This window comes from Labrus mixtus, chromosome 17 (assembly GCF_963584025.1).
Source record: "Labrus mixtus chromosome 17, fLabMix1.1, whole genome shotgun sequence".
Lineage (NCBI taxonomy): Eukaryota > Metazoa > Chordata > Actinopteri > Labriformes > Labridae > Labrus > Labrus mixtus.
In genome coordinates this window covers 8,564,877-8,591,681 of record NC_083628.1, presented here as the reverse complement: position 1 = coordinate 8,591,681, position 26,805 = coordinate 8,564,877, and the positions used below count along the sequence as shown (strand labels likewise).

Sequence of the window (26,805 nt, the reverse complement as noted above, 5' to 3'; positions counted from 1 at the left end):
GCCAGGCTTGGCTACTACAGCATCAGCATTTACAGCGTCTGAGGCTCCTATGATACAACCAGTGTCCTCTCTATTAGACGGCTCTGGTTGCAACGAAAGAGTTAAAGTCCAAAATCCTCTTACAGCTTCCCTTCGTTTACACTGTAAATGATTTAGACGGGTCACATGGTCGGAAATCAGTTCCTGCTGGCTGTAAGGTACCCGGATGCTACACAACGTATATCTGACCCATGAGCTGGACCGAACTGAGAAAACAACTATGGATTTCATGACAGATCGGGATGTGCAAAAGGTGAACATTAGCCTACTTTTTTTTATTTAAATAAAGCATTTATTACGCTGTGCAGCATGCATCCACTATCTCTTAAATGTTAATTTATACATTTAAGAGATATTTGATGCATGCTTGCATCTAGAATCTCTTAAAGGTTACTTTGAGATCAAATTCAAATAAAGGTGTAACTTCATAATGTGTTCAGAGATCTTTTATGTGTACTGCGAGCTAAATTGTTCTGCAACACTTTATTGTTAATCCTTGTGTAGTTTGTAGTATTTGAGGGTCATAACATACTGCAGCAGCTACAAGTGGTCCAATAAAGGCAGTCAGATCAAATCAGAACTGCCTCCACTGTGAGTACATTTGTCATTTGTTTACACATTGAAGAGATCCTTTCTTTATCTCTGTGTTCCTCCTGCCTGATCGATTGTAAACAGGAAACAGTGTTGAGAGTAAAATACTTTAGAAAGTTCGTAAGTTTCTGTTATGTTTAACATGTTTACTTAAAGATTGCTTTTGTATATGAAATAAATAATAATAATTTCTTGGAACAATTCAGATCAACAGTAAATAGAGAGAAGCCTGTATCATATGTCAACATCCTTTTTTTCTAGCTTGTGAGGATTTCCTGCATTTCTTGTTCATGTCATAGTGAAATGATTATCTCTGGGTCTATGAAGGTTGCATAAGATAAAGTGACATTTGTTAGCGTCACTTAAGGTTTTCTGACATTTTCAGACCTTGCTGGGAAAATATTTGGCAAATTATTTTACTTAAAATACAATTATTAAATAGCTTTAATACAGCAGAACAATAAAAATGAGTTTGAGTGCGTTTAATATTTGACAAAACAAAGCTCTCTCAATTACAGGACTTGTTTAAATTAGTTTAAATTGCGCAAATAATAAGAAGGTAGCCTGTTCTACTTAACAAGGTTAAAAGATCTGATTTTTCCCACACTTAAAACTCCATGTTTTACGGACAGAAGAGTTCCACTTTTGTGTGTAAAAATCTGCACATTTGCCCCTGGATTTGACTTTGAGGATGAAAACTGACCCATCAGCTTTCTCCTCCCTCCTGACAGTACTTGGAGGATGGATATGTGGTTCTGGACGGCCTGCTGACCTCACAGGAGTGCGACGAGCTGAGGCAGAGGATGGCAGAGCTAGTGGACCGGATGGACGTCCCAGAGCACTGCCGCATCACCTTCTCAACCTATCACGATGAGCAGTTAAAAACACAGGTGACATAATGAACACCACTGTGATGAAGTTCTTAACTCGTGTCTGTGACTCACGGGCTGATCATGATGCACTTCTTTCTCATGCTTCCCTTCATATTGTGATTAAAGATGCAGGTGAGGTTCACATTTATAACGCAGAGAGTCACTGTGTGTGTCCCCTTCATCCAGTCTGTTTTACCTCAACCCTAAAATGTCCTCGTTTCAAGCTAATGGAAAACTAATGTCAACAGCCTGCTCAGCGTCAGATGTTTGTGTTTCTCTCTGCTCGATCATGTGACTGATTTCAACCCTTTGACCTGCAGGGGAATGCTGACTATTTCATCACTAGCGGAGATAAGATCCGCTTTTTCTTCGAGAAGGGAGTTTTTGATGACAAAGGTGATTCCTTTTATTGTGTCTCTTCTTTTATGCATGAATGCCAAATCATCAAATCCGACTTCCTTTAGCATTATGTTGACTTTTATTGTTTGACTCTTTTAACCTATATCTAATTGTATTTTTTCATTTGTTTAAATGTGTTGCGTTTAGCGTCATCTTTCTCAATCCCTCTGTCTTCGCTCTGTGACATCACTGTCTGACATCTTTTGTCCCATTGCTTTAATTTAATGTTGACTGAACCTTCACATTTTCTCGCTTTGTCTGGCATCTTTTTGTTTTGTGTGTCTGTCATTGTGTTGCCACCTGAGTACCCGGCGTTGTTTGTTACATCACTTTGTAAACTGTCTTTTTAATTAAAGTTTTTTTTATTTTTATAAGTCTTTGTCTAAAAAAAAAACATTTCTTGCCTTTCAGGGGAATTCATCGTACCAAAACAGCGGTCACTAAACAAAGTCGGACATGGTAAGATATTTGATAACGTGCTGCTCGCGTCACGCAGAAAGCTTTTCAAAAGGCAAGAATTCAAATAATAATATTTCATATATTTTTTTTAGCACTTCATGCATATGAACCGTTGTACAAAAAGGTTACACATTCACCCAAAGTTCAGGTGAGTGATCTGTTGAACAATGTCATGAAACGACGACGTGAGTGAAAGAATAACTTTCTTTACTTGTGGTTTCTTTTAGGGTATAGCCAAGAAGCTGGGTGTTGTAAGTCCTGTGATACTGCAAAGCATGTTTATTTTTAAGGTATGTTCAATCAATAAAGTGTGTTGTACTGAAAGATAATGATGAATCATGGGTTACTCAGTCAAGATTTTTATTTTTTATTTCTTCCAGCAACCAGGGATTGGAGGGGAAGGTAAGAAAAACTGATAGAAACTGATGAACTATACAGAAATCTGAATAAAGCACTTAGGAAATAAATATGCTTTCCATTTCCTCATCTGTCCTCACAGAAGATTTTATGTGTTTTTTAAGTGACACCGCATCAAGACGCCACGTTTCTGTACACGGAGCCCCTGGGCAGAGTCGTGGGGCTGTGGATCGCGCTGGAAGATGCCACTGTTAACAACGGCTGCCTGTGGTTTATCCCCGGATCACACAACAGTAAGAAAGCTATTTAACTCAGCTTTAAGGATTGTTTTTAAATTACTGATTACACTCTGTAACAAACACTGTGCTACTTCTTAATCTGATGTCAAATCTTTTTACATTTCTGACCATACTGCACACTTTTCTCTAGGTGGTATTTCTCGACGTATGGTGCGCACCCCAAAAGGCACCTTTCCCCTGACAGACTTCACTGGTCGAGAGCAGACCTACGATGAGACAAAGTTTATCAGTACACCAGTGAAAAAAGGTAATTCACCGCGTTGGCTGTCGGCAGGTTTAAGCACATGTATGCATTAGGCTGTATTGTGGATACACATTATGCTGCAGTGGGAGAAAAACATTGTGGTGTCGTGTCATTTAAAGGTACAGATATAGTGGTATGCTCCCTCATTGTGTAGTCAACAAAATGGGACACAAAGAGATGAAGACATTAAAAAATATATATATTATGAAGTTTACCCTTAAGTTATGGTATGTACAAATATGTTTTCTACGTTAGAGGTACTGGTTAGTGGAATAGGTTATTTGGACAGACGAGGTTTTAAGTTTCCGCCTGTTTCCAGTGTTTATGCTAAGCTAAGCTGAATGACTTCTAGCTGTGGCTTTATGTTTACTGTACATAGATCATAATGGAGTTTTTATTTCAATTAAAGACAAAATATATATTTATATAAAAAAAGGCTATTCCTCAGATGAATCAGAAGATCATTTTAAACTCAAGGTATTTCTAGTTTTCCAATTAATATTAATTGAATACTTTCAGGTGTTTTGAACTAAAGAAGTACGTTTCAAATGCTTTCTTGGGCTCTTAGAAATCTTGAAAGACATTTTGAACTTTTAGTTGACTTATTATGACTAAATTCTGTGCATGAACACATAGCAAGTTTCACAACTGTTTTTCAGGTGGTGTAGTCCTGATCCACGGGGAAGTGGTGCATCGCAGTGCCGAAAACACCTCTGAGGATTCCCGCCATGTCTACACCTTCCACATCATGGAGTCCCAGGACACTCGCTGGAGCCCGGACAACTGGTGAGAGGGTTTTTTTTTTATGCATTTGGTGATTTGTGAGACATGATGGTGAAACAATTTTTTTTTTAATCTTGATCAAGGACGTTAAGTTACAGAACAGTTGAACACACTGTTTACTAATTTAACACACTCGATGGATTTCTTCTATCTGTACTTGGTCTGGTATGACCATTAGCTTATGGTGGCTAATGTAAGCTTATGCTAGTTTATTTTGGCTAACTGTATTATATATAACAGTGTAAATGATTATAAACGAGGCACGTTAATTACAGTGTCTTTAAATTTCCACTGACTTCAAATTGTATTTTTGTGCTGTAACTGTCATGTCTAGTCAAACTGTTCGATATTCAAGAAATTCCTCAAAACTCACCTCTTCAACACTGCCTACAACCACTAACTCCCCCCCCCCCCCCACATTACTTCTTTATTGTACTGTCCTCGTCGTTTTCTGTTTTGTTTTATGGTTTTATATTTTGTCAAAGCGTCTTTGAGTTCTTAGAAAAGCACTATAAAAAACCAATGTATTATTATTATTATTATTCAGAAAAGTTACCAAAATGAAGGGATTTTAACAACCACAGTAGGCTAGCTTATGATGTAATGTTTGGTGAATAGCCGACTCTTTGGTCATTACTGACTATCGTGGGATGATACTAAACATACTCTGACAGTAGAATGAAGTAGTCAAATTAGAGGAGTCAACAAGCTTACTAAATAACATCTTTTAAAGAGCAAAACATTACTTGAGTTAGCTCACATTTTAAGTAATATAGGCTTGCATTAGCTACGAGTCCTGCAAGGCAAAGTGCAGCTTGCAGCCTTTTGTTTGAATGATCAAGCATCTTTTATTGCTTGTAAATTAAATTTTATGACATACTTTTGATGTTATTTAACCTCACTAAGACTGAAGTTTTAACCTATTTTTTTTATGTTTCTATCTCTTTGTTCTTCAAAGGTTGCAACCCACTGAAGAGCTTCCTTTCCCGCCGCTCTACACTAAATGAAGGATGTTTTTAGTACTTGGTGGAGCAGTTCAACGGAGGACACAAGCTTTAATCTTTCCTGAAGAAGGACCAACTACAAAGAAACTGTTAGTTTTTTTAAATAAATGCCATTTCTCTTGGCTTGTATTGTAAGATGTAAGACACCATCTGTTTCTCTAAACTACATGTAGAAAGGTACAAAGTTAAAACTATATAAATGTATCGATATTTTTTAAATACATTTTTTTGAAAGACTGGATAATAATAATTAAATAATAAAAATTTTCAACTTTTCATCAATAGTCCACCTTTATTCAGCAACTCTTTATTTACAATCAGCATAATTCTTGTTTTTTTTTCATTTGTGTCAAAGCAACACATACAACATAAAATATTACGTTTTCAAGTATGTTCATTTTAAGACGCAACTTAAATAAAAAAACAAAAATGTGCCTTTCAACAATCATGAATCACAACATTACAGCTTAAAATGAAAATAAAAGTAAGGTTAATAAAAAATGTTAAAGTGTAATCCATCAGTCACAAAGGTCTTCAATTCATTTATATATTAAATTAGCGTCTCATCTCCAATGCACTCAACATGCACTATTACATTTTCAAAATGTTATGATGATGGCAAAAATAAACATACTAGTAGGATCATGCTAATAAAATGTTACACCAAAAAAGTTTTAAAGATGAACAGACATCACATGTTTGGAAAATCCTGCTGGAAAAAAAAGGTTTAAGGCAGGAAACTGTTCCATCCACAACAAAGAATGATGAGATGATTCCTGATGAAATGTGGATGGATAAAATAATAAAGGGCCTTTGTTTAATATTCAGACCCACCGCTTATTTACAGACTAAAAAACTGCAGTTTGAAGGCTCAGTATAACAAGGAAATGTACTTCGTATGTTACCCTTATTTTAAGGGGGTCCCAACAAACATCAAAAGTATTAACAAAAGTGTGTCAACCAAAAATAATATACTGTAGAATACCTGTATTTAAGTTCCAGTTTTTCATACCAGTGTCATGCATGGACAGAGTGACGTTCTGCACATTGAAATATAAATCAGCCCTTTTAAGAAGAGTTGAGATGGGCTGCCATGCTTTCATCTACAGCATTTACAACAGTAGATAATGTGTGTAGAAAATACTTCTTAACACCTTAAGGCAAATATTTTCAGCAGTAAAGTCCGTCATATTGCCATCAGGGAGGCAAATCAACCGAATAACAAAAGAAGAGGATGTATCAGTAAGATAACTTGAAATAATGTTCTTCAAAGGCAATACAAAGGCATGTATCCATATGGGACAAGATAGGAATACTTTCTCATTGATTAGATGTGATAGCAGGGTCATTTTTTCTACTTTGTTAAACTATCTCCTGTTGCATAATTTAAGAGGACTTGGTGTCAGTGATTGAGTACCTCCCTCAGGACAGTGACACGCAAAAGAAACTGTACACCACTGTCTATACAGGCAGGAACTTTAACTCGCATATCTTTGTAACTTATTCTTAATAGATAGTTTCATTCCTTAAGCAGCTGCGATTATTAGTAATCTAAAGGTAACAGACACAAACGTCATGCCACATTTGTTTGACTTGGGTTAGGGTTGTTATCCTGATTAAGTAAGCTGTCAGACTTTGAATGCTCCTTTCTTGTGCTAACAGAAAATATACCAATGTTTCCTTAAGAGACGTTTGTTACATCAACTATCACATGTGTTCGTATATGTTGCTTTTTTTCTGAAGTCATCGCTCCTTTTACCCCACCATTAAAAGAGCAGAGGACAGCAGAGTGGATCCGGTTTTTTTGTTTTTTTTTGCGCGCGCCATCTTTCTGCTCAAAGCAACAGCAGGATGAAGAGGTAGAGTGGGAGAAGGAGGTTGTCTATTTGGGAGGTATAGGCCTCCAGCATTGCCACCAGAGTGACAGAACCAACAATCCACGAGTAGCTAGAGTTCAGATTGATGCTCCCATCAAAGATGAGGAACATAGCCACTGCTATGATCTGGGCAAACACTGATGTCGCAGTCCCCTCCATGGTTTTCTTTGTGCCAGGCCAACGGATCTCCCCCATGGTGCTGCCAAATATGGATGCCACAGTGTCACCCACCCCGACGGCCAGCACTCCTGCATAGGGCACCAGACCGCCTGCACCAGGAAGTACCCCCTTTGGGGCGCAGGGTCCAGGGAACAACCATATAGGTAGAGACATACCCAGCAGCAGGTAGACGTGGGTCAGAATCAGAGGTCCGGAGTCTCGTTCATCAAGGAATAAAGTGAGCACCTGCCTCAGGAGCTGGCCGAGTGGTCTGATCCGAAAGTAACGCACGTACTCCAGGAAGAGGAAAGCTGCCAAGCAGCCCACAGACGCCACATGGAGAAGCTGCCTGTCGTATATCAGCCCTGGAACATACGTAGCCACTACAATCAGATGGAAGTACTTCCTGACGACCGTGGAGGCCTGATGCTTCTTGGACCCCGACTGTCGCTGGTGGTTCTGGTGTAACACCACGCAAGTTGCTACGACAGCTAGAAACACCCAGTACCCCAGCAGACAGAGTCTTCTGTCATTTAGCGTGGCAAAGTCCAGCAGCCACATAATGGGGTGCCGCCCGATGAACAGGGAGAGCCATGGCATGAGGATCCCCAGACCCAAAACGGCGGTCATCATGTGGAAGAACAGCGATGACACCCAGGTCTCGGATTCCATGAAGCAGAAGAGCAGGGCGAAGAAAACGCCCAGCAGCAGGGAGCCCACCACTATGACCGGCAGGAAGTAGTTCACAGGGTCACCTTTGACCTCGGCCAGGTTCAGGGAGCGTTTAATGAGCTGGTTGACAATGAAACTGATTCCACCTACGATGAGGAGCGCCTCTCCAGGTGTGAAGCAGCGTGGCAGCAGGTAAAGTACAATCAGGCTGAGATACACGAAGATCAACAGCACCTCCAGGACCTCGATGACCTCGGACACTGTCAGCGTCTGTTTAGTTGTGTAGAGAATCGCGCTGCCAGCCATGCCTGCGATGATGCAAGTGTTCGTGGGTACGGGTCTTGTGATGCCAAGCACAATCAGGGATAGAAACAGAGCCAGCATCATGCCTGTGATGGTGACCACCATGGAGAAGCGCTCAAAGTAGACATTCCCCGAGGCGGAGCACTTTTCTTTCAGTACCAGGCCCAGCAAAGGCATCACCATGGAGGCGGGGACGATGCCGCTGCTCGCTGAGGGACGGAACTGGAAAACGGCGCCGCCCGACCTGAGCAGGCGGTCCCACTTGTGCTGGACGTAGAAGGCCTGGATGAAGAGGGCTATGCAGGACCAGGAGTGCTGGTTCCACACCGCCATGTGAACACACATCACCACAGCCAAAACCACACTGGACTCCACGTACACTGGATTGATCTGCATGGCTGCAGGGTGGAGTGAGGCAGGCAGGGAGGAGGGTTGAGCTGAACAGATGGGCTGCAACAACGAAGGCCTTCTTCTGTCAGTTCCTCGCTCTGGCACACTTCATCATTTGGCAGGCATATTTCACTCTCTTAGGAAGTCTGTAGAAATGGTTAAAAGAAACGTGAGGTCTCCTTTATTAATTATTGGAAAAAACAAACAGAATTATAATAATCATATACATTAGGAATTGCAGTGGATACAAGTTGTAAGTCCATTACTTATCTGATTATCTTAGCCTGAACCTTGGACTTACTTCATCTGCTTGTTATGAACTCTGACTGCACTGAACATTCACCCAGTCAGTGTGAAATCCACACAGCTATCTGCGACTATGAAGAAGACCGCAGGAAAAAAAAAAATGCTTGCTCTTTCAACATCAGCTATAACCTTTTGTTCTGTGGGGGTTGGATGCTCGGATCGGATTTAGACGGGGCTGAAATAGTGGTGTATTTTGAGTTCACACCTGGCCACAGCATCTGACTGAAAAACAATCTTCTAGTCATTTGTTACCTCGATGCTAATAGAGCTCACAAGGGCCAGCTTGACCCTCACCAAAGTGAGAAACGCGTCTATCTGCGAGACCCAAGGATGCTGCAACCTCGGCTGAAGGCAAAAAAATACAGCTGACTCCACCGAGACAGCGTAACGACAGAGCACCAAACCTGCAGGCGGAATAGATTATAAACATTCATATTGAAGAAGACGAGTGAACGTACCACATCAGTGCAGTGTTATCTGGACGAGGCTGCGTTCTGATTTGAATCGGTGCCGTCTTCTTTCATGGATTTCTCTTCTTTGTCAGCTGTCTCTGCTCTCACACCCAGTAGGAGGGGGCCATGTTTGACAGCCGGGTCACGTGGTAAAGCTGTAAAAAAAAAAAAAAAAAGAATCTCTTAAAGGCGTGGTTTTCGTTGTTTTTAAATCATTTTTATTATATATATTGTTATTATTATTTTATATATTTTTTTGTGTAGCAAAAAGGCATAAACAGCGAGATTTTTATTTATTTATTTATTTGTCAATTTTATTTCATAAAAAAACCCCAATAAAGTTAAGAAAAAACATAAAATCTCAAATTTTGAATGAAAAGGAGCAAAAAGAAGATTAATCTTATAATATCTGCCCCTCTTTTTACAAAACATTAATTAAAACAAAACAGAACATTTAATTCAAAAACAATTTAAATTAAATTAAATTGGCTGCAGGCAAACACAGCCACTGGCAGCCCCCCTGTAAGTCCTCCTTACCAATTCATTATGCACAAAGTATATCACAATACATTTTTATTACAGCATCACGGAAAAAAATAAAACAGTATCTCACTGACATATTTCCACATATTTATTCAACAACCTGGCTTTAATTTTTCTTTTAAATATCATAATAATAATTTTTAATACGGGGAAATCTTTATTTGCATTTAGCTATAATTGCTAGTAAATATGTACCGATATTTAAAAAATAAATAAAAGCCAGTTTGTTGAATAAATATGTGGAAATATGTCAGTGAGATACTGTTTTGTTTCGTGATGCTGTAACAAAAATGTATTGTGATATACTTTGTACAGTGTACAATGAATTGGTAAGGAGGACTTACAAGGGGGCTGCCAGTGGCTGTGTTTGCCTGCAGCCAATTTAATTTAATTTTAATTGTTTTTGAATTAAGTGTTCTGTTTTGTTTTAATTAATGTTTTGTAAAAAGAGGGGCAGATATTATAAGATTAATCTTCTTTCTGCTCCTTTTCATTCAAAATTTGAGATTTTATGTTTGTTTGTTTTTCTTAACTTTATTGTTTTTGTTTTTTTTGAATGAAATAAAATTGACAAATAAAAATAAAATAAAAATAAAAATAAATATTTACACATGAATCAATTATGCCATACCATCCCATATTGGTATTAAAATATAAAAAAAGGCCGAACTATACTTTAATTACTACAACTATATATTATGCAGAGAGTAATTGGAGATACTTTCTCTCTCCTGAAGATGGCAGTCTCCCTTGGGGGGAAGAGTCGGCGTCGACAACGAAGAAGAAGAAGAACGTGTCTATGACGTTAATGACGACGAGGCGCAACAACCAATCAAATGACAGAAACGAAGATGGCGGAATCGGAGTTGAGTGTCAGGTAGGCATTTAGCAACGAACTTTGTCTAACGTTTACATTACTTTGATACGTGTGCAACTATAAACACGAGTGTGAGCACTTCAACTCAACGTTTAAATAGTCTTGTAAAAAGTAACATGTGTGTATGACAGCGTGTCTGTTGAGCGGTTAGCACCACGCTAACTTAGCTTAGCAGCAGCTAGCAGTGAAACATTTGAATGGCTTCTCATCAGCGCGGTGTGTCAGCCGCATGTCAACAACAGCATGTTCACTTATACACTACAACTTTGTGGGGTTTTTGCGAGACGAGTTAATGCTACTCCTATTTCTAGTTGAATAACCTCGAAATAAGTTTCAATTACATAGAAAGGATGATTGTGACAAAGGCTAATAAAGCTAATGTAAAGTGTGAGGACGGGAAGGACAATGACTAACAAATGCTGAGTGAATCCTCTTTTACATCATTAAAACTGACTGAATCCTCTTTTACATCATTAAAACTGACTGAATCTTCTTTTACATCATTAAAACTGACTGAATCCTCTTTTACATCATTAAAACTGAGTGAATCCTCTTTTACATCATTAAAAGTCAGTCGAAATAAACTGACAACTCTCAAGGAGATTCAAAAGAAACCCTGGAGCTGTTTATTTAACTTCTGGTTCTTTCACATCTTTGATAGTTGATGATAAATATAAACTTTATTGATCCCCCATGGGGGAAATGTTTGTATTACAGCAGCTCAAGAAAATATTAAGATTCACTTTTATTGATCCCTGCAAAGGGGAATTTTCAGTTTTTACACTCTTAGGTCATGCAACACACACATAGGCTGAAGTATATACACACATGCAGAAACAGGATCCTGTGGACATGCACTAATGGAGAGATGTCAGAGTGACGGAGCGGCCCACAGCGGGCGCTCCTGAGCTGGTCGTGGGTAGGGGGGTTTGGTGCCTTGCTCAAGGGCACCTCTGCAGTGCTCAGGAAGTGATCTGGCACCTCTCCAGCTACCAGACCAACTTCCATATTTGGTCCGCACCGGGACTTGAACCGGCGACCCTCCGGTTCCCAACCCCAGTCCCTACAGACTGAGCTACTGCCGCCCAAAAAACAGGAAAAGTGATAAAATGATTAAAAATAAAAATAAAAATCAAACATGTACATCAGTAAAATAAAGGGGGAAAAATACAATAATAGAATAATACCAGGTATGTGCATTTCCACTTGTGGAAAGACTTATAATTAAAAAACACACGCAGTGTGTAGCATTATTGATGTGAGTGGTGATGCTGCGGTAGCGCTCTGTCTTGCAGGGTGGGTGTCTCAGTCTGCTGCTGAAGGAGCTGCTCAGGGCCCCCACAGTGTCATGCAGGGGGTGAGAGGGGTTGTCCATGATGGATGTCAGCTTCACTAACATCCTCCTCTACAGAGTCCAGAGGACAGTCCAAGACAGAACTGGCCCTCCTGACCAGTCTGTTCAGTCTCTTCCTGTCTCTCTCTCTGTGCTCCCTCCTCCCCAGCAGACCACTGCATAGAAAAGTGCAGACGCCACCACAGTGTCATAAAAAGTCATAAAATAGTTGATGCATACGTGTCAGCCATGTCTTTTATATAAATATAAGTAATATGTTCGTGTACTCTTTATTCTCATAGGAGTTGTCGGGAATTGTGGACCATACTTCTGGGAAGGTCTGCACTGCGGGAGCCGGTATGTTTACTTTTCAAATATACTGATGTGCTACATATGTAAATGTTATTTAACCTTAGTATTAAGACAGGCGACGCGTTGATTCTCACATTACAAATTAGTGATTTTTTTTCCCCTTTTCTTATTCTGAAATGTTTTATATATGTGTACGTAGGCTCAGATAGAAGCAGAGCTTGACAGGCACTGGAACAGACTACATCAAGGACTTACCTACTACAAGCCACCCAGGTACGATAAAGTTAGTTTATTCCTGATGTTAGATTTAGCATAATTATAATTATAATAATTGTAAACATTACATGTTGTAGCTCATCCTCTGCTGGGAAAGTGAAGGAAAACAAAGATGTTGCACAGCCACTGAAGGATTTTGGTTTGCGGATTAGTAAATTATTGGTAAGTGTTAAAATGTCTTTTTAACATAAAGGTGTCCATGTGGTATATGTTATGACAATGTGATAATGAGTTAAAGTGTTGATACTGTTACAGGGTCTTGATGAGCAGCAGAGTGTGCAGCTTTTACAGGGCTACCTACAGGAAGACTACAGAGGAACCCGTGATTCCTTAAAGGTGTCCCATCTTGATTACATTTCTTCAGTTTTGGGCGAGAATTTGGGTTTAACATCTAGGCTTTCTGTGTGTAGATCACAAAATGTATCAAAGTCACAAATTTAATAAGGAACCAAAAATGTTTGGGATTGTGAGAGACCATTTCCTTGATGGAGATTGAGATAGATGCTAACAGAGTCTTCTTCCACACAGGTTGTTCTCAAGGATGAGCGACAAAGCCAGGCACTTCTCCTGAAGGTCAGTACGGAAATCACATGCTATTTACAATCAGTTCAATGTAACAGTTCCATTTCCATATTTAATCCAGCAGTGTGTGTGCAAATTCACAGATTGCGGACCATTACTATGATGAGCGCCTGTGCCTTCTCAGATGCGTCCTGCTCCTGCTGACATATTTTCAGGATGAACGACATCCCTACAGGGTGAGAAGCAGCTGGACTTGTCAAATATTGAAATGAAACACTTATTTAGGTATTCTCTGGTTAATCGCTGTGTGTGATATCTCTGGATGTGTTTGTTTCCCCCCCCCCCAGGCTGAGTATAGTAACTGTGTAAATAAACTGGAGAAGGATTTGGTGAGCAACTATAAGTCACAGTTTGAGAAGCTCTTCAAAGCAGAAGCACCAACATGGGAAACTCATGGAAACCTTATGGTGATAATTTGGTTTATATGTTTTTTTCATATTTAGTACACTAATACTGTTTATTATTATCCAGAGTTTATGTAGATTTCGTTTGTCTCTGAGGCCATTACTGCTGCATATAACTTATTATTATTTTTTGTTGCTCTCAGACGGAGAGGCAGGTGTCCCTTTGGTTTCTTCAGTGTCTGAGGGAACAGTCTCTGCTGTTGGAGATCATCTTTCTGTATTACGCATACTTCGAGATGAGCCCGGCTGACCTGCTGAGCTTCACCAAAATGTTCAAAGAGCAAGGCTTCGGTTTGCGGCAGACAAACAGACACCTAGTAAACAAGAGCATGGACGCGCTGGTGGACCGCATTGGGTATGAGCACCTCATTATGTCTGTGTTTATGTGCTGTTCATAAATGTAAGGTCACATTTATCTGTGTGTTTACTTCAGGGCTAATATATCTGCAATAAGCATTTAATCACATCACTCAATATGAATTTATTGTTAGTCCTTAATGCCTTGTATGTTTTTCTGTCCTGCAGATATTTAAGCTCTCTCATCTTGGTTGAGGGAATGGACATAGATTTCCTGCACAAGTGTGCTCTGGAGGACTCTACAGATCAACATCAGTTCTCTAGTGCTCCTGATGTCATCAAGGTTAGACTATTGTCTCTAAAGGAGACACGTATAAATCCACTTCAACACAGCTGAAATGTAGTAATACTCCACTTAAGAGAATCCACTAGATGATGAAATGTATTGAAATGACCTCAACACATCCTAAGATTAGCATTCTTTCCACTGAAGTTGTTCGCACACAGAACACCTAAGTGAAGGCATCAAGACTAAACCATAAAGAGATGGATAAAGTCTCTATATTTCCTCTGTTCCTTCCAGGAGATAGATCAGCTGCTGCTGACGTTTGGTGACATCCCTCATCACGGGCCGGTGCTGCTAGCCTGGGTCCTGCTGAGACACACTCTGCGGCCGGACGAGTCCAGCCCCGTGGTCAGGAGGATAGGCAACACCGCCCTGCAGCTCGGGGTGTTCAAGTACATTTCAACCATGCTGAAAGGCCTTGGAGTCTCAGGAAACAATGTAAGAGAACATAAATACACAAATGGGCACATTGATGGACAGTTTCATGAAAAACAGTCTCTGTACTCTGAACTTTTTCTTAAAGGCTTTATATGCGATTTTTTGATCCAGCAGATGTCGCCCTTGAGCACCAGCATGAAACCAAAACAACTCGTGCTGCATTGTTGTGTTAGCATGCTAATGCTAGCGATCTTTATTATGCTCGTATCTTCACACTGCATGTAAATTTACCCGAAATGATCTAGAAACACAGTTAATCAGTGAGTACAGTATGTTATTCTTCTTTTCTTTAGTCCCTCAATTAAACAACTTTTATACGCGAGGGGAGGAGTCAGCCGGCCGTCCCGGCGATGTCAACAAACTGAAGATAGGACTCGGAAAGCATCACAGACAGCGGGACTCGGGTGTTACACACATTGTAGACAGTCTCACAGAGTTATTTTCAGAGGATATACTTGATTTCTATTATATTTAAGTCTGAAATATCGCATATAAAGCCTTTAAATAGCACCTTGCAAAAAAAATAAACCGTTTACTAAAATCTTCACAGGCACATTTAAGTATAGCAATCCAAACAAAGAGACAAGTTAGAGTTCAGTGAAACTAAAAGCAAGAAGACATGAGATGCAAACAAATGACCTCTGAAAAATAAAACGTGTCATTGAAAAGCTGTCACATGCACTGAACATCACGATTGAAATCTTTCCTCTTCAGTGCACAGCAAGCACAGCGAAGATGTGCGTCTACGGCCTCCTCTCGTTTGTGATCACTTCTTTTGAAGAGGAAAGCTTACAGGTAATTACCTCCAGTTGTACTTGTGGTGTGCATATCAAATGTTCTTTGTTCACACTTGTATTTGTTATTTTTGTAACTTCACTCATCCCTCATGTTAACAGACAGACGGCGTGGCGACTCAGTGCTCGCAGCTGATCGATGCTGCCTGTGAGGTGCTGTCTGCTCCCAGTCTGGCTGAGGTCTTTTGGGAAATGGTGAGAAAAGACTAAACTTAGAACACTTTCGTACATACATTGGATTTAAAAAATAAAATGCCAGTTTGTAATTTTTCCCGTTGTCACATTTAAAAAAAAAAATCCAGAAACCAAATATGGGATTAGGAATGATCCTTGACAGTGCTGTGGGGATGTTCCCTCATAAGATCGGACCACTGTTACAGCTGCTTACTGCTCTTTTGTCAAACAAGTCAACAGTTAAAAAGGTAGATTTGACAGATTCATGGATAAATACAAATTCAACTTTGTATCATGTTAATGGTATAATAAAAAGTTTTCTCTTTTTTGACAGGTTTACAACCTTTTGGATAAGATGTCATTCTACACACAAGTTTACAAACACAAGCCCAGTGATATCATCTCGAAGGACGATGAGACACTGTGGAAGAGGCAAACACCAAAACTCCTGTACCCTCTCGGTTAGTGTTTCAAAGATCTTATTCCCAGATTTAAAACACTTTTTTCCCCTGCCCGACACGGCTTGGTAAAATTGTGAAGCACGGTGTCGTTTTTAATTTATTATTAAAGATTGAAAGATTTTTAATGCCATAACTCTACTACAACATGTTGTCTTGACCGTCAGGCTCGGGGCAGGCCAACCTGTGGATGCCTCAGGGAGTGCTGGGTCAGGTGATGATTGGAGGCGAGCAGGGCTATGTGGTCCGCTGGGATTTCTCCTACAGCTCCTGGACGCTCTTCACCTGTGAGGTGGAGATGCTGCTCCACGTTGTTTCAACTGCAGGTATGCAACTCGTGGTTCATTAATTCTAACAAGAAGACCATTGGCTGCTTTAAAGGCGGTTAGGCTTTGATAACATACATTTATGTTATTAACAGATTCTCTAAAACACCAAAACCAACAAAGATATTTTCTAACTCATCCAGCCTGTCTGTGGCTTTCAGTCCCAAGCTACTCTGTGTCCTCTAAGTCTTTAAAAACGATTATGAATATAAGCTGTAATTTAGAATAAAAAGTGAAACAACTTTGCTTCAGATTGTAAGGACAGGAAGTCTTACCAATGATGACAATGTAGCTTTTTTCACAACTGTCAGGGTTCAAATACCAAGATGACGTTTGTTTGTTGGATAAATTAATTGCTTTTGACAGTTGGGAAAAGAAAATCCTTGTGCTTGTGCTTTAATTCTCAAACATAAAGAATAGAGCACAGACACACGATGTTTGGAGTATCTGACTTCAGGAGTAATTCATCTGTTTTTAAAATCGTTTTTTGACTAAAAGCTCATACGAATGTAAATTAGTCATTTGTTTCTGAAGATTCTGAAAGTGTTTACTATATTTTTAAACTGAAAAAAGTCGTCATATTTTTATTTTTATAGATGTTTTAGCACACTGTGCTCGTGTGAAGCCCATCCTGGATCTGGTCCATAAGATCATAAGCACAGACTGGACTGTCTCTGATTGTCTGCTGCCTCTCACTTCACGCATCTACATGTTGCTGCAGAGGTAAACTCTCTTCACAGTCAAGTTTTCTGTATTTTTGTGTGTGTGAAAAAAAACTTGATTAGACACTAAGAATGAATTTATGTGATCATTTCTGTATTTACAATCTGTCAGGTTGACGTCAGTCATCAACCCTCCTGTGGACGTGATCGCCTCCTGTGTCAACTGTCTCTCTGTCCTGGCTGCGAGGATGCCTGGAAAGGTAAAGGCTTAGTACCTCCAGAGTGAACACTAAGGGAAATTAATGTCATTTTTCATGCATGCTTCTACTTCTCCAAATATCTTGTTTTTATCTTCAGGTGTGGTCCAGTCTGCACCACACAGGTTTCTTACCCTTTGCCTCCAACCCTCTGACCAGCATGGCTCAATGTGTGAGGTAAAGTCAAATATGTAAACTGGGACAGACATTTATTTATTTTCCTGACTTCTGTTTTAGACAAAGTAAAAAATACTGAATTAAAGCGTTTTTTTTCTAGTGCTGAAGGGATGAAGGCAGGTAACTACGGTAACCTGCTGGTGCAAATTGAGCAGCCTCGAGGGGAGTACGCTGTGACCATTGCCTTCCTTCGTCTCATTACAACCCTGGTCAAGGTAACACATTTTTCTAAATGCGTTGTACATACAATCTGTAAAGGTGGTGGTTAAAATGTTTGTTATCTTTTTTTTTTTTCAGGGTCAGCTTGGCAGCACTCAGAACAAAGGCCTGATCCCCTGTGTGCTGCTGGTGTTAAAGGAGATGCTTCCCACGTACCACAAGTGGCGTTACAACACCTATGGAGTCAGGGAGAGGATAGGTAAGGACACGAGTCCTCACAGAAGTGTTGGGAAGTCTCTTTGTCTTATAGACTGCAACATTTCAAAACCAATCTCTATGTTGATGCAGGTTGTCTTATTTTGGAGCTGATCCATGCTATCCTCAATCTGAGCCCAGAGGGAGAGGATCAGGGCAGGTGAGGATACATCTGTGTTTAAGTGTTTAACTTAAAATGTTCACTGCACGTTTCAACAATCCAACAAACAGACTGACAGGAAAGAGATCATAAACAAGAACTGGAATGATCAATGTCTTTGATCTACTGTATGTTTAATATGCATCAGTAATGAAAACATCTTATAAAAGTCCTATAACAAAACAAACTAACAATCATGTACTAGTTTACGCTTCTCATATTTCAGGATCTTGGATAACTGGCCTGAATATCCACTTTTAAGTGTCAGTCAGTCACTTAATTCACTTTGCCTTCTTGCAGCACTCCCACCCTGCAGACTCTGTGCATCTACAGCCTGGCAAACACTGAGGCTGGACAGGCGGTCGTCAATATTATGGGAGTTGGAGTTGACACCATAGATGTAGTCCTGGCTGCACAGCCCAGCAGGTGAATGGACAACACTTCATGTCTAGTGTTCCTCATTACGTTACATATAGTGAGACCAAAAAGTCCATGTTTTTGTTACATTATGATTTCATCATTTTTCTTTTCTTTTTTTTTAAATATTTCCTCTGATGCTGTCCAGCTGTGGCTCTGAGGGTCCCGGTCAGATCCTGATCCAGACAGTCAAACTGGCCTTCTCCGTCACCAACAACGTCATCCGCCTGAAGCCGCCGTCTGACGTCGTGTCCCCTCTGGAGCAGGCACTGACGCAGCATAGTGGCCATGGCAACAATCTCATAGTTGTCTTGGCCAAATATATTTACCACAAACACGACCCAGCGCTGCCTCGCCTGGCAATCCAGCTGCTGAAACGTCTCGCCACGGTTAGGGATTATATGTATATGTTCCTTGCATGTTGTACTCTATATGATCGTTTTGTTTTTGAGGAAATTAAATATCGATGTTTTAATGTATATCTGTAATCTGTAGGTGGCTCCTATGTCAGTGTACGCCTGCCTTGGCAGCGACGCATCAGCCATCAGGGATGCGTTCCTCACTCGGCTGCAGAGCAAAACAGAAGACATGAGGATCAAGGTCATGATCCTGGAGTTCCTAACTGTTGCTGTTGAAACGCAGCCTGGCCTCATTGAGCTTTTCCTCAACCTGGAAGGCAAAGATGGAAAGGAAGGGTCCAAGGTAACGATATGTGTAGTGTGTTAAAGAAGTGTGTTTGTTTTAAAAATGTGTATTACTGTTTCCAGATTAATTTTAGTTTGTTTTGATCCTGTAGGAGTTTCTGTTGGGTGAGTGGAGCTGTCTTCATGTGGTGTTGGACCTGATCGACTCCAAACAGCAGGGGAAGTACTGGTGTCCCCCCCTGCTGCACAGAGCGGCCCTGGCCTTCCTGCTTGCTCTCTGGCAGGATCGCAGAGAAAGCGCCATCTCTGTCCTGCGTAAAAAGTAGGAACATGATCTCAAACCAAGATTTTACTTTGATCTTCAACATTCCTGGAAAAGTGAACATTTAAGTCTCGTGTAAGGCTGAATGATGGAGTTGAACACATTTGTGATTTTTACACAGGGAGAGATTTTGGGAGAATTTGACAACCCCTCTCTTTGGAACCCTCACTCCACCTTCAGAGACCACAGAGGTAGTGAACTATTTTTGACTCTGCTTTAATGATCACATGACTTATTGGACGTGAAACGTGTCAACTGAAGAATTTGTTGTTTCCCTCAGCCTTGTGTTCTGGAGACGTGTGCTTTTGTCATGAAAATCATCGGCCTGGAGATCTACTACGTTGTCAGGTATTTCCATATCCATCAATCTCTTTCATTGACTATGATTGCTCTAATATCTTGTAACTGGAGTTTTATTGTGTGTGTGTGTGTGTTGTTACAGCGGTTCCTTGGAGCAGTCTCTAAAGGACGGCCTTCAGAAGTTTTCCAATGCACGACGATATGAGTACTGGTCCCAGTATGTGAAGTCTCTGGTGTGCCATATAGCAGAGATGGAGGAGGAGGGAATCTGTTACTTTCCTGAGACCCAGATGTTGATCTCTGCCTGGAGGATGCTGCTCATACTCTCCACAAGCCATGTATGTTCAAAAAACACTCCGTTAGAGAGAGAGAAGGACAGACACTCACAGTTTGAGTTACGTTTAGTGCTATGTCTCTTACACACACAGCAAATGTACCTTTTTCTTAACTTCATCACATCCAAACACATGTCTGAATGTTGGATCGTTAATTCCATAAAGTTGCAGAAGTGGGCAAACAAGACCCGCCCTGATCGACATCAAAAAGGGTTGGGAGATTCAGGGCTTGTGATGCTTATTGGCTAGCTGATAAGCAGTTCTGATTGACAATCTCAGCACCTTAAGCCTGCATTGAAGAGAATATTTGATCATTGATCAAGAGTTTGATGTAAAGATCATGTTTGTATTGTTGATATGCGGCGATACAAGGAGGCTGTGTCTCTGTCCAAAGATATCAAAGATATCCAGATCTGCCAACCAGCACCTCTAAAACTCATACATGATTATAAATTCAAACTTGTTTTTTTTTAATCTGCCTACATTTTGCAAAAATGAAAGAGAAGCAACTACTTCAGGCCAAACAACAACCTCCACACAAACTCGTAGGTTTCACTCTCAAGTTTTGAACGATGCTTAAGGAGAGAAAGGTGCTTTCAATCTTATCATCTCACTTCTGTTAAGAAAGAGAAGAAAAAAAAAGCATTCAATGAATGTCAAAATATTGTTTGTCTATTTGTTTTTGATGGATTTGTACAAGTGTCTGCCCCCCCACCCCTTTAATTGGCCTGACATATTAACTAGTGTTTCTGCTTCAACATAAAACAGATTCAATCATTACTGGTGTATACTTTTTGCTTTCAGTCCGATGTGATGCAGCTAACGGAGGACTCAACCAAACTGAAGCTTTTCATGGATGTTCTGGAGGAGACCAAAGCTGCTGTAAGTCATCAGAGAAAAAACAAAATCCCAGTGCTTTTTCCTGTGTGCACTGCCTGTCAGCACCCCCTAACTTAAAGCTGCTTGTTAGAAACACTCGCCTTGTTTCCTCCTCTCTACATCCTTGTTTGTGTTCTTACTCTCAGATGAACGTTGCTTTGGGATAAAAAGTCCGCTGAAAGTCAAAACATTATTTCCTGCAATGTATGTCCTCTCATTTTGAATTCTTTTATCTTATCTCCTTTTGGTCTCTTCAGCTCACTACACCCATGTCTGTGCCTTGTCTTCGTCTTGGATCCATGATGGCCACTCTACTACTCATCCTGCTGAAACAATGGAAGAGGTGTGTATTGGCAGAATATCAACACACACTAACATAAAATAGCCTGACTTTGTTTTCTGGATTAACATCTCTCTCTCTCTCTCTCTCTCTCTCTCTTCCTCTGGTCTCCAGTGTGGTAGCTACAGCCCCTGACATCCTGTCTCCGCTCTCCCTCATCCTGGAAAGCGTCCTGCAGGCTGACCAGCAGATGATGGAGAGGACCAAAGCCAAAATCTTCTCTGCTCTCATCTCTGTGCTGCAGATTCAGGGACTCAACGGTAAGAGGCGCGTGTGTGGGTCAAACGTAGAATCTGTCTGCAGCGCTGCATCTCTTTTGTTGATTTCATTTCTCGGTCTGCTAGGCGGAGATATTTCCCAACTGCCCCAGCTTTTGTTGTCCGTGTGTGAGACGGCGAAAGATGAAGCCTTGGCGCTCATCGATAATACTCGCCTCATGAACCAGGCAGGAGAAACAGTGGAGGACGAGGACGTCATGGAAACGGACTCTCCCCGCGGCCAACAGAAGGACCAGAGAGACGGGGTGAGCCGGAGCAGTGTTTTGTTTTCATGTCACTCGTTCCAAAGCAGCCAACGATCCCAACATTCAAACATTTAGCTTCAATCTCTCCAGATGTCTCTGAGTTAAGGAAGTGTCAGAGTATGTCCGAGTTATTTTTAGGACTTTGTTTCCTCTTTCATCAGGTGTGTGTGCTGGCTCTGCACTTGGCGAAGGAGCTGTGTCGCACCGATGAGGACGGGGAGCATTGGGTCTCAGTGATGAGGAAGGTGCCGGTCCTCCCCTCAGTGCTCAGCGCTGTGGAGCTCAGCCTACGATCCAAACACAACCTCTACTTCACTGAGGCCGCACTTCACCTGCTGCTCACACTGGCCCGCACGCCACAGGTAAACGCCAAAACACACATTTCTACCGTGAAATTTAAGGAATAATACCAGTTTCTTACTTTCTTTTTTTTGTGTCAGTAACCACTAAGTAAAGACAAGTTTCCTCTCTAAAAAAATGCAACTTTTTTTGATGGGTTGCAAATGTGAAGTAACATTTTTGAAGAGGCTCAGAAACTTCCCAGAACAGTCGAGTACTGTAGATTAACATTAGAATGTTACCAAACAGAAATTCAGAGTGCATTTCCTGGATTTCTTCAGCTAATCGAGCTGCTCTCTGAACACACTTGATATGAGGCTCAATTCATTGTAAGATTTGTTTTATAGCTGAGGGAGTTTTTATTTTGATCCTGTAGGGGGCAGCAGCGGTTGCAGGAGCAGGAGTCATCCAGACTATTTGCCTCCCTCTTCTGAGTGTCTATGAGGTTTCTTCAAACGGAACATCACAGGTGATTTAAAAAAGAGAACATACAGCGACCTTATGTTAATGCGCTGCTGGGTCTGTAGCACTAAAGTAATAACACAACATATTTCTGTTTGAGCAGAGTTTCTCTCGCAAGTCCCAGGACTCGGCCTGCTGGCCCGGAGTGTACCGCCTCTGCATGTCTTTAATGGAGAGTCTGCTGAAGACTCTGCGCTACAACTTCATTAACGAAGCTCTGGACTTTGTGGGAGTCCATCAAGAACGAATACTTCAGGTAACAGTGAGCCGGTGTTTATTATTTGTATCTTTTTGTTCTTTTTACAAATTTGTATTGTTATTCAGAGAAGTATTAATGACTGTCCTGTGCTTGTAATGTTGGTGCTTTTTTCTGTAAACTACAGTAATATGAGTTTTCATGATGAGCTTTTCTCTCTCAGTGCCTGAACGCAGTGCGGACAGTTCAGAGTCTGGCCTGTTTGGATGAGGCGGATCACACGGTTGGCTTCCTGCTGCAGCTCTCCAGCTTCTGTAAAGAGTGGCAGTTTCACCTCCCCAAGCTGCTGCGAGATATACAGGTAAGTCCAGAGGGAGAGGTCTGAATCATCCAAGACGAAGACTGGGACTCCACCTGTGCAGTTAAACCTCAACATTCATTCTCTCTCTGTCATACAGGTGAACTTGTGCTATCTGTGCCAGACCTGCACGTATCTGCTCCACAGCAAGAAGATGCTCCATCACTACCTCCAGGTCAAAAGCTCAAACATTTTATATTTACTCATTGCACGCACTGCAGCATCATAACACCTTTATTATGTTCTGTTTTATATCCTGTTCAGAAGAGGTGGTTTAAGATATTTATGAACTCTGAAAAATAACAACTTTTATGTTGCTTTATCAGGCGAAAAATGGGGAAGCGCTGCCCCCCGGTCACCTCCCCAGGCCACAGCGACCCCCCCAAACTCCGACGAAAGAGGCCGCAGGCGGAGGAGAGAGGGAGGAAGCTGAGCAAAAAGCCCTGCTGGCTGTGCAGTGCAGCCTCCTGAAGATCCTCAGCAAAACTCTAGCAACTCTGCAGCACTTCACTCCAGACTGCTGCCAGATCCTCCTGGACCAGGTCAGTCTGCCGACTCTGCTCCTGATGCTCCATTTCTGAGTGAAATGACTCATTCGGATAACAAGCATCACATTTCAGCTTCACAGAAAGAAACTGAAGTCTTGCTGATATTTATGAGATATGAATAAAAATAGAAACAGAGTAGAAAATAAATGCTGACGTGTGTGTATCTGTGTGTCAGAGTATGGATCTGGCAGAGTATCATACCCTGTTCGTGCTCAGCTTCACGACACCGGCGTTTGACCCTGACGTGGCTCCATCGTTCGGGACCCTGCTGGCCACCATCAATGTGGCTCTGAGCATGTTGGGCGAGGTAGATATCAAGTTTAATGATTAATAACTTCAGCTGCAGGGAACTCACAGCTGATCAATGATTGTGTTTGTTCTGTTTGTTCAAAGATGGAGAAGAAGAAAGAGCCTGTTTCACTGAGCATCGTCTCTCTGGCCTCATCGGAGGAGATCCAAGCTCTCAAGTGAGTTAATCTTATTGTTTATATATGGATTATTTCAAGGGTACTATCATGACATGGCCCTTATTCTTATTATACAGCCTCTAATCGAAAAGGCTTAACATTTTAGAAGAAATGCTTTTTTTAGTTTTGCTGTGAGATGGATGAAAACATTGATATCACTCTTGATATTTTCAAACAAATATAAAGCTACAGCTTTAAGCAAGAAGACTGTTACCACCATACTTTAATGTCTATAAAGGTTTTTCCATTCAGAGCCAGGGCAGCTGGTAGATCCTTCAGTCTCTATGCTAAGCAGCCACAGATTGTAGTTTGTTATAAAGAATAAGAGTGCGGTATCTTTTTCTCTTGGCAAGAGAGAAAAAAAAAAAGAGGGTCTTCTCCAAATTGTGAAACTTTTTTTGGGGGGGGTTTCGCTGAACAACACTGAATGAAGCTCATCTTTGGTTTGTTTCTTGTTTCCTGTCAGGTCCCTGCTGATGTTCACCATGGAGAACTGTTTCTACGTGCTCATCTCTCAGGCGGCTCGGTGTCTCAAAGACCCCTCCATCCTCCCTCGAGACAAACAGAGGCTCAAACAGGAGCTCAGCTCTGAACTGGTGAGATGTGAAATCTCTCCTCTTGATTTTTATTTATTTTTTATTGTAAGGAAAAAGAAAAGGATATCACTGAGAAAACAATGATTTTTGGACTAACACATTTTCCTAAATACTAAAGCTGTTTATTTCTTACTCCGGAACAGTAATGTTTATGGTACAGTAATTTAATGTTAGATTTACTCCTAAATACAACACGCTGTAAACAAAAATACTTCCTAGCAAACCACAATGAAGGCTGTAATCTCCCCGATTTACTGAATATAAATCCAGTTAAGTTTAAGAATATTATTGAGCACTTTTTTAAAAGAGCAGGCACTGTTTAGAGCTGGATTCTAGCGTTGACAGTTTTTAAATAGGTTGTCTTATATTTCATATTACATAACTAAAAGTGTCTTTGTTTTTTTTTTCCCTTCACCTCCAGAGCACCCTCCTCTCCAGCTTGTCCCGACACTTCCGCCGGGGCTCTCCATCATCCCCGGCCAGTGGCATCCTCCCCTCCACCCAGTCCAAACCCCCCACACCGGGCTCCAAGGCAAGCCATGAAGGTCAGGAGCCGTTCATCCAGCTGGTTCAGGCATTTGTCAGACTGGTGCAAAGATAGAAATACTGAACAGCTCCAGATGGAAAAACCTGAAGTACAACCCGACATCGTTTTTGTACCTCCAGTTATGAAGTCGGGGAGAACTATCTTGTGATATGCCTTGTTTTTATGTACAAAGTGATTTCTGTCGTTTAAATGGCACCAACTTGTGACAAAGAGAGTTTATTCTGATATGTTTGGAGCCATCTTTTTTGTTTTAAACTTTTCATTTTGCCAAAACAGCTGTCGTAACGTGACCACAACCAAAGTGTTTACTCTGAAAGGCCAATGAGAAGCTGCGTGATTGTTTCAAACAAACATGTCATATGAAGAGATCTGGGTGCTACTAAAACATCAGTCGCTGACTGTGGTTCTTCTTTCTGAGGCCTAGTTTTATAGGTCACCTCGATGTTACCTTAGGAATGACCAGACACGTTTCAAGTGCTTAAAAATAATACGACCTTTTTAATTCATCTTCTCCTATATAGACTAGATGTAGAACATTTTCTTGTACTTTTCTAATTCTCTTCACTAACTCCGTCTGAACTTTATTTTCTTATCTCTCTTCATCCATGTACACGTTTTGAAGCAGCTCTCAAGATTTGTACTTAGAAAAAAAATGTATGTTTATGCCAATAAAGGGACTTTTGTACCACAATTTAGTTTCATTCAACTTTTTTTTCTTTACTGCATTTGCACATAATTTAAACACGGGGGAAGCTTCAGCCTTCCTATACATTGGCTTACAAAGAACAAAAAGTAAAAACAAATCAGTAATAAAATACATTTCATGTTCTTTTTATGCATCATATAAAAAAAGAGGAAAAATATTTAAGATGCAGGAATCACTATTTACAAAGGCATTTCTTTTAAAGAATAAAAACATTTACATCTTCAGTACCTAAAATAAACCAAATTATAGTCATGTGCAAGAAGGCTTTGATACCTGGAGAATAAGGTGACAGTTTAACAGCAGGACGGAGAGGCAGGAAGAATAAGGCCTGATAGCTACATTATCAGAAGCAGCAGATTCAGTAGCTGCAGTGTAAAGAGGCGTCGCTGTTGGAGGAATCAGAGTGTCTCTCTGCAGGCTGTCTAGACACGGGGACGTTCCTGTGCTCAGGTAGCTGCTCTGCAGTGCCTCCTACTGGCCACTGACTGGCACCTCCTGGAAGAGAAAAACATCATGTTATTACATTATCCTGCACAGAAAAACTGTCACTTCACATATTTGGCCCTTAAACATGCAGGGTTAAAACCAGACGTGCTGAATTGACATTTTCAAACCACCTGCAGACACATGCATATGACATCTTGTTTAAATGGAATTGTTTGACACTTTAGGAAAACAGCTTTTTTCCTTTCCGAAAGATAATATGTCATGTGTCTGTTCAATATGACACTAAAGAAAGTTTGCTTGACAAAACAAAAAAGGCTAAACGGCCTCTGGGCTCTGTCCAAGG

At 40.8% G+C, this 26,805-nt stretch overlaps 4 protein-coding genes across 10 annotated transcripts in view; 2 read left to right on the top strand and 2 right to left on the bottom strand.

The window, feature by feature from the left end:
* Positions 1-42: 42 nt before the first annotated feature.
* Positions 43-5,477, top strand: phyhd1 (phytanoyl-CoA dioxygenase domain containing 1). Its single transcript, XM_061061286.1, has 11 exons — positions 43-292; positions 1,362-1,520; positions 1,823-1,898; positions 2,313-2,360; positions 2,453-2,508; positions 2,588-2,650; positions 2,741-2,762; positions 2,882-3,010; positions 3,147-3,263; positions 3,920-4,046; positions 5,002-5,477. The coding sequence occupies exons 1-11, from the start codon at positions 206-208 to the stop codon at positions 5,048-5,050; spliced, it is 933 nt and encodes a 310-aa protein (XP_060917269.1). The 5' UTR covers positions 43-205; the 3' UTR covers positions 5,051-5,477.
* dolk (dolichol kinase) lies at positions 5,312-9,347 on the bottom strand. The gene is made up of 2 exons (XM_061061285.1): positions 9,213-9,347; positions 5,312-8,594 (listed from the first exon to the last, which is right to left on the bottom strand). Exon 2 carries the CDS (start codon positions 8,452-8,454, stop codon positions 6,883-6,885), a length of 1,572 nt encoding a protein of 523 aa, XP_060917268.1. The 5' UTR covers positions 8,455-8,594; positions 9,213-9,347; the 3' UTR covers positions 5,312-6,882.
* Positions 9,348-10,494: 1,147 nt separating this feature from the next.
* nup188 (nucleoporin 188) lies at positions 10,495-26,000 on the top strand. The gene is made up of 43 exons (XM_061061484.1): positions 10,495-10,626; positions 12,262-12,316; positions 12,471-12,544; positions 12,625-12,709; positions 12,803-12,883; positions 13,076-13,120; positions 13,213-13,305; positions 13,417-13,536; positions 13,677-13,888; positions 14,059-14,173; positions 14,414-14,614; positions 15,329-15,409; positions 15,511-15,603; positions 15,711-15,830; positions 15,917-16,043; positions 16,208-16,366; positions 16,963-17,089; positions 17,201-17,288; positions 17,386-17,462; positions 17,563-17,677; positions 17,760-17,880; positions 17,970-18,036; positions 18,337-18,462; positions 18,602-18,842; positions 18,949-19,155; positions 19,250-19,419; positions 19,541-19,610; positions 19,700-19,767; positions 19,862-20,057; positions 20,859-20,936; positions 21,191-21,276; positions 21,388-21,533; positions 21,618-21,796; positions 21,958-22,158; positions 22,512-22,604; positions 22,701-22,853; positions 23,017-23,154; positions 23,252-23,326; positions 23,478-23,693; positions 23,875-24,006; positions 24,093-24,166; positions 24,633-24,762; positions 25,184-26,000. Exons 1-43 carry the CDS (start codon positions 10,586-10,588, stop codon positions 25,361-25,363), a joined length of 5,256 nt encoding a protein of 1,751 aa, XP_060917467.1. The 5' UTR covers positions 10,495-10,585; the 3' UTR covers positions 25,364-26,000.
* Positions 26,001-26,805, bottom strand: part of cdk5rap2 (CDK5 regulatory subunit associated protein 2) — a 33,739-nt gene continuing 32,934 nt past the window's right edge. For 6 of the 7 annotated variants that reach the window (XM_061061482.1, XM_061061483.1, XM_061061476.1 and 3 more), the window contains one exon: positions 26,001-26,510. In XM_061061482.1, coding sequence (XP_060917465.1) covers positions 26,374-26,510 — 137 coding nt within the window. In that variant the 3' untranslated portion in view covers positions 26,001-26,373. The remainder of the gene's footprint in view (positions 26,511-26,805) is intronic. The other variant, XM_061061479.1, reaches the window with a different exon arrangement.